The sequence below is a fragment of the Heliangelus exortis genome, chromosome 27 (assembly GCF_036169615.1).
Source record: "Heliangelus exortis chromosome 27, bHelExo1.hap1, whole genome shotgun sequence".
Lineage (NCBI taxonomy): Eukaryota > Metazoa > Chordata > Aves > Apodiformes > Trochilidae > Heliangelus > Heliangelus exortis.
Window position 1 is genome coordinate 4,067,300 of NC_092448.1, and position 10,097 is coordinate 4,077,396.

General features: G+C 60.4%; 1 protein-coding gene across 1 annotated transcript; it reads right to left on the reverse strand.

Annotated features, from left to right (window-relative positions):
- Positions 1–5: 5 nt before the first annotated feature.
- On the reverse strand, positions 6–9,136 carry MTMR11 (myotubularin related protein 11; the record flags this gene model as incomplete). Its single annotated transcript, XM_071726930.1, is given in 17 exon segments — positions 6–173; positions 1,199–1,486; positions 1,670–1,907; positions 2,049–2,218; positions 3,766–3,902; positions 3,905–3,937; positions 4,054–4,124; positions 5,142–5,211; positions 5,303–5,353; positions 5,356–5,420; positions 6,025–6,113; positions 6,228–6,315; positions 6,592–6,857; positions 7,618–7,760; positions 7,845–7,917; positions 8,426–8,541; positions 9,013–9,136. Coding segments are annotated over 17 exon segments (2,100 nt in total), but the record flags the coding sequence as incomplete, so codon positions are not given.
- Between the last annotated feature and the right edge of the window lie 961 nt (positions 9,137–10,097).

Sequence of the window (10,097 nt, forward strand, 5' to 3'; positions counted from 1 at the left end):
TGAGTGTCCCCATGGGGGGGGTTGGGGTCCCCCCCCCGGACCTCACCGGGAGGGTCCCAGGGTGGGGAGGGGGGCTCCGGGGGGGGGTCCCCGGTCCGCCAGGAACGCAGAAGGTTCTGGAGCAGCTGCAGCTCCTCGGCCAGGCCCGAGGGGGAGGGGGAGAGGCGACCACGCTGTGGGGACACGGGGGACGTGGGTGGGTGGGGGGATGGAGGGGATGGGATTGGGTGGGTGGATTGGGATGGGTGGAAATGGAAGGGTGGGTGGGATTGGGAAGGATGGACTGGGAAGGATGGATGGAGGGAGATGGGATTGGATGGGGGGAATTGGGATGGAGAAAATGGGATTGGGATGGGGGAATTGGGATTGGGATGGAGGGAGATGGGATTGGATGGGGGAATTGGGATTGGGATGGAGATGGAGTTGGGATTGGGGGAGATGGGATTGGGATGGAGAAAATGGGATTAGGATGGGTGGAAATGGGAGGGATGGGTGGGATTGGGAAGGATGGGACTGGGAAGGATGGAGGGAGGGAGATGGGATTGGGATGGGGAATTGGGATTGGGATTGGGATGGAGATGGAGTTGGGATTGGGATGGAGATGGAGTTGGGATTGGGGAGATGGGATTGGGATGGAGAAAATGGGATTGGGATGGATGGGACTGGGAAGGATGGATGGAGGGAGATGGGATTGGGATGGAGGTGGAGTTGGGATGGGGGAGATGGGATTGGGATGGGGGGAATTGGGATTGGGATGGAGGGAGATGGATTGGGATGGATGGGACTGGGAGGGATGGAGGGGAGATGGGGGGGATGGGGGGATTGGGAAGGATGGAGGGAGATGGAAGGGATGGAGATGGAGTTGGGATGGGGGAGATGGGACTGGATGGAGATTGGGTTGGGATGGGTGGGATTGGGAGGGATGGAGATGGGATGGGGTTGGGATGGAGGGAGAAAGGGTTGGGATGGATGGAACTGGGAAGGATGGAAGGAGATGGGATTGGGATGGGATTGGGATGGGGGGGAGATGGGATTGGGATGGATGGGACTGGGAGGGATGGATGGAAATGGGGTTGGGGTGACCCAAGGCAGCACCCAGAGGGCTTCAGAAGACAAAATGCCCCCCAACCCCCCCCCCTCCCACCTCGCCCCCCCCTCCCTGCCTCAGTTTCCCCTCCCTTCCCCCCCAGCCCCTCACCTGGGCCTCGGGGAGCCCCCTGAGGTAGCAACGTCCCCAGAGCAGCACGGAGGGTGCAGAGGCAGAGGGCAGGAGCAGCCCTGGGGGGGGGGCTGGGTGCCCCCCAAGTTCTCCAGGGAGGAGGAGGAGGAGGAGGAGGAGAGGAGAGGAGGAGGAAGGGACCCAGCGGGGCAGGCGGGGGTGGGGGGGACACAGCCGGGTGCCCCTCCAGGGGAAGCTCTGAGGTGACAAAGTCCCCACCTTGGTCAAGAGAAAAACGTCCCCACCCCCCGGCCAGGCCTGGGGGGGCTGAGAAACGGGGTAAAAAATGTGGAATTAAGGAAAAAAAAAAAAAAAATGAAACAGTGGGAGGAGGGGGGGGAAGGGATTTCACCCCAAAATGAGGAGGGGGAGCAGGGTGGGGGGGTCCAACTCGGGTTCTCTCCCACTCTGCCCCCTCTCCCCCCCCCCAAATCCAAGCCCCCCACTCACCCTCTCCCATCTGGGGGGCTCTGGGGGGGGGGTCCCCGGGTGCCCCCCCCCGGGTTCCTGAAGCAGGAGCGGTGCTGGCGGCCGTAGCGAAGCCCCCAGTCCCAAACTGGGGGTAACTGGGAGGGGGTGGGGGCGTCGCCCCCCCACTTCCCCAGCACTCCAGGGACCCCGGGGGGGGGGGATGGGTGCGGGGGGGGTCCTGGCACCCATTGACTGGGGTGTAGGTTTGGCCACGAGGCTGAGAGACAGAAAAAAAAAAAAAAAATTAAATTTGAAGTGGGGGGGAACAGGGGAATTTTGGGGAAACTGAGGCACGGAGCTGTTCCCAAAGGTGTGGGGGTGTTTTTTGGGGGTGGGGGTGCCCCCCCCCCATATTTACAGGGCCTCCTCTTCCTCGTTGTGCTGGGAGGTGAAGAGGAAGGTGCTGGAGCAGGGGGTGAAGCTGCTGTCGTGGAGAGCCAGCAGGAAACTCTCCGTGAAGCCAAAAGCCAAGGGGAATTGTCGGAGCAGCTGCCAGGAACAGTCCAGGAAAAGCAGGAAAACGGGAGCCTGAGGAGAGGGGGGAGGGGAGGGGGGGGTCAGATAAAGGGGGGAAAAGGGATGGGGTGGGGATGGGTGGGATGGGATTGGGAGGGATGGGGATGGGGATGGGATGGAGGGAGATGGGGTGGGAGGATGGAAATGGGGTGGGAGGGATGGAATTGGGAGGGATGAAGGGAGATGGGATGGGATGGAGAGAGATGGGAGGGAGGGATGGAACTGGGAGGGATGGAGATGGGATTGGGAGGGATGGAACTGGGAGGGATGGAACTGGGAGGGATGGAACTGGGAGGGATGAAGGGAGATGGGGGGATGGGATGGAGAGAGATGGGAGGGAGGGATGGAACTGGGAGGGATGAAGATGGGATTGGGAGGGATGGAACTGGGAGGGATGAAGGGAGATGGGGATGGGATGGAGAGGTGAGGGATGGATTGAACTGGGAGGGATGGAATTGGGATGGGAGGGATGGAACTGGGATGAAGGGAGATGGGATTGGGATGGGTGGAATTGGGAGGGATGGAACTGGGAGGGATGGAGATGGGATTGGGATGAAGGGAGATGGGAATGGGATGGAGATGGAGTTGGGAGGGATGGAGGGAGATGGGATTGGGATGGAGATGGAGTTGGGAGGGATGGAGGGAGATGGGATTGGGATGGGGAAGATGGGATTGGGATGGATTGAACTGGGAGGGATGGAACTGGAAGGATGGGGATGGGGTGGAGGGAACTGGGAGGGATGGAGGGAGATGGGGATGGAGCTGGGTCTGGGTGCCCCTGGTGTCCCCCCAGGGCTGAGCAGGGGGAGCCAGGGGGTCAGGGGGGGACCAGGGGGACCAGGGGGGTCAGGGGGAGTCAGGGGGGATCAGGGGGGTCAAAGGGATCAGGGGGGGGTCAGGGGGGATCAGGGGGGGTTACAGGGACTCAGGGGGAATCAGGGGGGACCAGGGGAGATCAGGGCTGAGCAGGGGGTCAGGGGGGGTCAGGGGGGGTGAGGGGGGGGCCAGGGGGACTCAGGGGGGGGTCAGAGGGATCAGGGGGAGTCAGGGGGGGTCAGGGGGCTCAGGGGGACTCAGGGGGGGGGTCAGAGGGATCAGGGGGAGTCAGGGGGGATCAGGGCTGAGCAGGGGGGGGTCAGGGGGTGTCAGGGGGGGACCAGGGGGGGGTCAGAGGGATCAGGGGGAGTCAGGGGGGGTCAGGGGGGATCAGAGGGGGTCAGAGGGAGTCAGGGGAGGTCAGGGCTGAGCAGGGGGGACCAGGCGGGGGTCAGGGGGAGTCAGGGGGGGGTCAGAGGGATCAGGGGGAGTCAGGGGGGCTCGGGGGGGGTCAGAGGGATCAGAGGGGGTCAGGGGGAGTCAGGGGGGGTCAGGGCTGAGCAGGGGGGACCAGGGGGGTCAGGGGGAGTCAGGAGGGGGTGAGGGGGACTCAGGGGGACTCAGGGGGGGGGTCAGAGGGATCAGGGGGAGTCAGGGTGGATCAGGGCTGAGCAGGGGGGGTCAGGGGGTGTCAGGGGGAACCAGGGGGGGTCAGGGGGGACCAGAGGGGTCAGGGGTGTCACCTCCTGTCGGGGGTGGGGTCTGAGGATCCCCAGGCGCTGGGGGAAGGGGTGTCCTGATGCCACCCACTCCCTCTGCACCAAACTCTGGAAGCCATGGAGGGTCCTGGCGTGAGGGTCCCCCAGGAGCTGGGTCAGGAGGCCAGGAGGCAGTTGAGGTCCCTGTCTGAGGGTTCTGGGAGGGAAGGGACACCAAAAAAAAACCAAAAAAAAAAGAAATAAAAAAAGGACACACACACACACGGGGGGGAGGGGGGGGTTGTCCCTGTTTTGTCCCCACTTTGTCCCCACCTTGCAGGAGGACAGAGCAGAGTCTCCCTGCCAGCAGTGAGGCCACCTCAGCAGCTTTTCTCAGGCAGGTGCTCTGGGGGGAGATGGAGAACATGTCCCAAATGTCCCAAAATGGCCTCAAAATGGCCTCAAACTGTCCCCAACGTGTCCCCAAAGGAGCCCCAAAATATCTCAAATTATCCCCCCAAAACGTCCCAAGAATATCTCAGTCCCTCCAAAATGTCCCCAAAATATCCCCAAATGTCCCCAAAGTATCTCCCAAAAAATCCCCAAATGTCCCAAACGTATTCTCCAAAGTGCCCCAAATGTCCCCCAAATGTCCCCAAAGTATCCCCAAGATGTCCCAGCTTTTTCTCCAAAGTCCCCCCAAAATTTCCCTAAATTACTCCCAAAATATCCCCCAAAATACACCCCCTAAATATCCCCCAAAGAATCTCCAAAATGTCCCCAAATTACTCCCAAATGTCCCCAAAAAGTCCCCAACATCCAAAGTCCCCACAAAATGTCCCCAAAGTCCCAAATATCCCGAGCTGTCCCCGCGGTGCTCCCGAACTCCCCAAATTACCCCAAAACACCCCAAAAATGCCCCCTAAACATCCCCCCAGAACATCCCCAAGATGCCCCCCATCTGCCCCAAGATGTCCCCCCAGGGATGTCCCCAAGATGTCCCTAAGATGTCCCCAAGATGTCCCCAAAGTATCCCAAGATGTCCCCAACTTTTTCTCCAAAGTCCCCCCAAAATATCCCCAAATTACTCCCAAAATATCCCCCAAAATACACCCCCTAAATATCCCAAAGAAACTCCAAAATGTCCCCAAATTACTCCCAAAATATCCTCCCCAAAATGTCCCCAAATTACTCCCAAATGTCCCCAAAAAGTCCCCACAAAATGTCCCCAAAGTCCCAATATCCTGAGCTGTCCCCGCGGTGCTCCTGAACTCCCCAAGTTACCCCAAAACACCCCAAAAATGCCCCCTAAACGTCCCCCCAGAACATCCCCAAGATGCCCCCCATCTGCCCAAGATGTCCCCCTAGGGATGTCCCCAAGATGTCCCCAAAATGTCCCCAAGATGTCCCCAAGCTGTCACCGGACGTGCTCCAACCACCGCGTCCCCTCCAGCGCCGAGAGCCATTTCTCCTCTCCCACTGCCCCTGGAGAAGGGGAGGGGGGGTTGGGGGGGTCAGGAGAGGATTTTGGGGACACGGGGCAGGGTCCCCAAGGGTCCTGGAGTGTCCCCCCCCCTCACCTGGCAGCAGAGAGCCCGCAGCCTCAGGTGGGACACCTGGATGTCCCCCAGGTGGGCAGATCCGAGGTGTCCACCAGGACACAGGGACCCCGCCCCCCCAGCAGCAAAGCCTCCAGACACCTGGGAGGGGGAGAGCAAAAAAGGGACCCCCCCACGCCCCCAAAGTGGGAATTGGGGTGGGGGGGACATCCCTGAGGTGTCCCCTGGGGCACCCGATCCCATCTCCATCCCAATCCCATCTCCATCCCAATCCCATCTCCATCCCAATCCCAACTCCATCTGCACCCATCCAACTTCATCTCTCCAATCCTATCTCCTCCCAGCCTACCCCATCTTTTCCCATCCCAACTCCACCTCTTCCATCCCAAATCCATCTCCTCCATCCCAGATCCATCTCTTCCCATCCCAATCCAATCCCAACCCCATCTCCACCCATCCCAACCCATCTCTTCCTATCCCAATCCCATCTCCTCCCATTCCAACCCCATCCCAACTCCAATTCCATCCCATCCCATCTCCCCCATCCCAACTCCATCTCCTCCATCCCAATCCCACCTCTCCCATCCCAACCCCATCTCCTCCATCCCAATCCCATCTCCTCCATCCCAATCCCACCTCCCCCATCCCAATCCCATCTCCTCCATCCCAATCCCACCTCCTCCATCCCAATCCCACCCCCTCCACCCCAATCCCACCTCTCCCATCCCAATCCCATCTCCCCCACCTCACATCCTCGCTGCCGGGTTGGGACTCGGGGTGGAAGGCAGCAGCTCTCAGGAGGTCACTGCCCCCCGGGTGGTGCCAGCACAGGCGCTGGGGGGGGGACAGGAGGTGACACCTCCACCCTTCCTGTGTCCCCCCAGGACCCCCCAGGACCCCTCAGGACCGCCCGGGACCCCCCCCATTTTGTGTCCCCCCCCCACTCACCGCCACCCGGCGCTCCTCAAAGTGGGGGAAGATCCTCTTCAGGTCGTGGTCCAGGAGCCCACTGGGCACCCACAGGTACCGTGGGAGACTGGGGGTGGGTGCAGGGTGGGGGGGGACATGGGGTGAGCCCCCCGACCCCCCCTCACCCCCCTTTTGCCCCCCTCAACCCCCAAGCACCATTTTGTCACCCGTTTCCCACCAAAACAAAGACTTCCCCCCCCACACTCCCACCCCGAGCACCCCAGGCTGAGGGGGCTGCTTCCCACGTGCCCCCCTCCTCCCCCCACACAATTTTGGGGTGCTGGGGAGGGGGTGTGGCCCCCCCCAACCCCCCCTTAGCCCCCCCCTAGCCCCGGGGTGGTACCTGGTGGCCATATCGAAGCGTTCGTTGACGGCGCTCACCCTCCAGCCCGCGGCACCCAAACGCTTCAGCTCCTCCTCCCAGTCCCTCCAGTTCTCAAAGAGCAGGGTGGTGGCTGAGCCTTCATCCTCCTCCTCCTCATCCTCCTCCTCCTCCTCATCCTCATCCTCCCAAGGCTCTTCAGTGCCACAGCACCAACCCCCAGGTCCCTCCCCGTTGTCCCCAAGCCACCCCGACGCCTCCCGGGCTTGGGCGATGGCGTTGGCCACCTGGAGGGGACAACCAAGCAGCTCCAGAAGAGGGAAAAAAACCCTCCCAGAGCCCTAAAATAAGGGAAAAAACCCTCCCAGAGCCCTAAAATAAGGGAAAAAAACACCCCCAGGACTCCTAATTGCCAACCCCAACCTGGGGGGAGGAGTGGTTGACACCCCAGGAGGTTGTGCTGCTCTCCAGGGAGTTGGGCGAGGAGGAAATCAATGAATTGGAAGAACTGGAAAATCTTGGATTTGGGTGGGAAGAACCCCAAGAACCAGGAGAGGCTGGGGACTGAGCTGTTGGGAGAGGGGACCTGGGGGACAGAAGGGTGACCAGGAGCCAACAAGGTGGCCAAGAAGGACAATGGGACCCTGGGTCAGGAGCAGAGCAACAGCACCACAGAACCCTGGGACTGTCCTGGAAGGGACCTTTGGGATCATCCAGCTCCCACCTTCAAAAACTCCAGGGATGGGACTTCCACCACCTCCCTGGGCTGCTTCTCCAGCGTCTCCCCACCCTCCCGGGGAAGCACCTTTCCCTCACACCCTAAAAAAGTCCCTCAACACCTTTCTTGTAGGGCTCTGCTGGAAACCTACAGTCGGACGGGGGGGTCTGCAGCCCCCCAGGGTCTTGTTGGACACCAGGAGGTAGGAACAGCCCCACCTCTCCAGAGTTTCCAGGTCCCTTTGGGTGACACCTCCCCTCCGGGTGACACCTCCCCTCCAGGTGACATCTCCTGGTGTCCCTCCCAACCTTTTGGAGTTGGTTCCTCACCCGAAAAGCCTGGGGAGCCACCACCTCCTGCTGGAAGTGGAAGCGGAGGAGCCGGAAATCCCGGCAGGAGAGGAGCAGCTCCTCAGGGATGAACCTCAGGGGGGTGGAGGCCTTCAGCACCTGGGGTTTGGTGAAGCTGCTGACTGCCAGGAGAGGAGATCCAGGGGGTCAGGAAAAGCTGGAGACCCCCACCCGTGGAGGGGGGGATGGGGGGGTGGGGGTGGTACCTGCCACCAGCTCCTGGATGCAGGACAAGGCCACCTCGTGGGTGCTGGGGTGGAAGAGGTGGGAGCCAGGAGGCTGTGGGGGGAAAGGGGGAAAAAGGGGGGGGTGAGGATGGGATCCCCTGGGATGGGTCAGGATCCAAGCCCAGAGGTGGAGCTGAGGTCCCACTGGGCCCACGGGATGGGATCAAATCCCTGGATCCCATGGGGATGGGGGGAGAGGGGATGTCCCTGGGCCCACACCAGGGGGGGACATGGGTGGGCAGTGGTTGGTACTGGTCCCAGTCTGACCCATTCCCAACTCCCCCCTCCCAGTCTGACCCATTCCCAACTCCCCCCTCCCAGTCTGACCCACTGTGTCCCAGCAGAACAGCACCCACAGTACTGGGTGGTGCCAGACCCACTCCTCACTCCCGGCTCCCATTCCCAATCCTGGACCCAATTCCCGGTCCCGGTTCCCATTCCCGGTCCCACCCATCCGGACCGGAACAGCCCCCAGTACCTCCCGGTACCGCTCCAACACCCCCGTCCCCCTCCCAATTCCCTTTTCCCACCCCCGGTTCCGGTTCGGATTCGGCTCCCACCTGTCGGGGCAGGAACAGAACCCTGCGGTTGGTGCACACGAGGGTCCCGGGGACGCTCCCGCCCCCCGCCCCGCTCCGCAGCTGCGCTCCCTGCGCCGCCTCCAGCACCGATTCCCCTGGGGAGGGGCAGGGGGGGACCCCGAGTGCCGAACCGCGTCCCCCCGTGTCCCCCTCTATCCCCTCCTGTCCCCCCGTGTCCCCCCGTGCCCCCTCGCGTGTCCCCCCCGACCCCTCCCGTGTCCCCCTCTATCCCCTCCTGTCCCCCCGTGTCTCCCCCATCCCCTCCTGTGTCCCCGTGTGTCCCCGCGTCCCCCCGTGTCCCCCCCATCCCCTCCTGTCCCCCCGTGTCCCCTTCTGTCCCCCCGTGCCCCCTCGAGTGTCCCCCCCGACCCCTCCCGTGTCCCCCTCTATCCCCTCCTGTCCCCTCGTGTCCTTCCGTGTCCCCCTCTCTGTCCCCCTCGTGTCCCCCCCTGTCCCCTCGTGTCCCCCCGGTGTCCCCCCCTCCCCCCGTGTCCACGCCTCCCCCCCCGTCCGGTCCCCGTGTCCCCCCCCCTTTGCTGTCTCTGTCCCCCCGGTTCCGGTCCAACCTGGCAGCCCAGGGAACGCGGGGCGGCGGCTCATGGCGGCGGGACCGGAACCGCGACTGGGCCGGGCCCGGAGCAGCCCCGGGAGTCCCGAGCGGCACCGCCCCCCCCACACCCCCCCCAAGAAAAAAAAAAAACACCAAAAAAATGACCCAAACAAACTTTGCGGAACCCCCAGAACCGAACCCCACACCCACGGGACACGGGGGGGGGGGGAGCCCCAAAAGGAGAAAAAAAAAAAAAAAAAAATAAAAGGAACGAAACGGAACCGAGAGGCTGGGAAAAAAAAAAAAAAAAATCCACTGGGGAGACAAAATCCCAACGCGAAAATGAAGAAATGGATTTTATTGGGGTTTTGGTTTTTTTTCCGATTTAAATTTTTTATTAAATAAATAAATAAATAAATTTCGTTTTCTTTTCAGTTTAATTCAGGGGGGTTGTTTGGGAAGCAAAAAGCTGAATTTGGGAGGTAAAGAGAAGCAAATCTTCCCCTGTTGCCAGCAGTGAGGATGCTGAGAGTTAAAAAGGAAGAAAAAAAAAAAAGATTTGAGGCAGGGGGAGGGAATTTGGGGCTGAATTCCCAAGGTGGGAGCAGAGGAAAAAGGCAAAGAGCTGCCCTGGGAATTTTTTATTAAAAAAAAAAAAAAAAACTCCAAACTCAATTAACAAGACAACCCAGAAAGGGGGAGCCTGAGGTGCCCAAGACCCCCCCCTCAAAAAAAAAACAAACCCCAAAAAACCATAAAAGTGGCTTTTTCCCCCCTAAAAAAAAAAAAAAAAAAAAAAAAAAAAAAATCAGTGCCAACAGCAGCATCCTGATGGATTTAACCAAAACCAAGAGAAATTCCCCCAAACTCCCCCCAGGGAAGCATCAGTTCAAGGGGGGGGCAGAGCATCCCCTGCTTTGGCTACAGGAAAAAAAAAAAAATATATAAATGCTCCCAATTCTATAAAACATTTTTTTGTAATTAAAAAAAAAAAAAACAAATTAATCACTTGAATTTCATTTTCTGGGGGGGAATCAAGAGATGGCTCCAGAGGCAGCGATTCCCCCCCTGCAGAATTTCCCCCCTGAATTAATTTTTTTT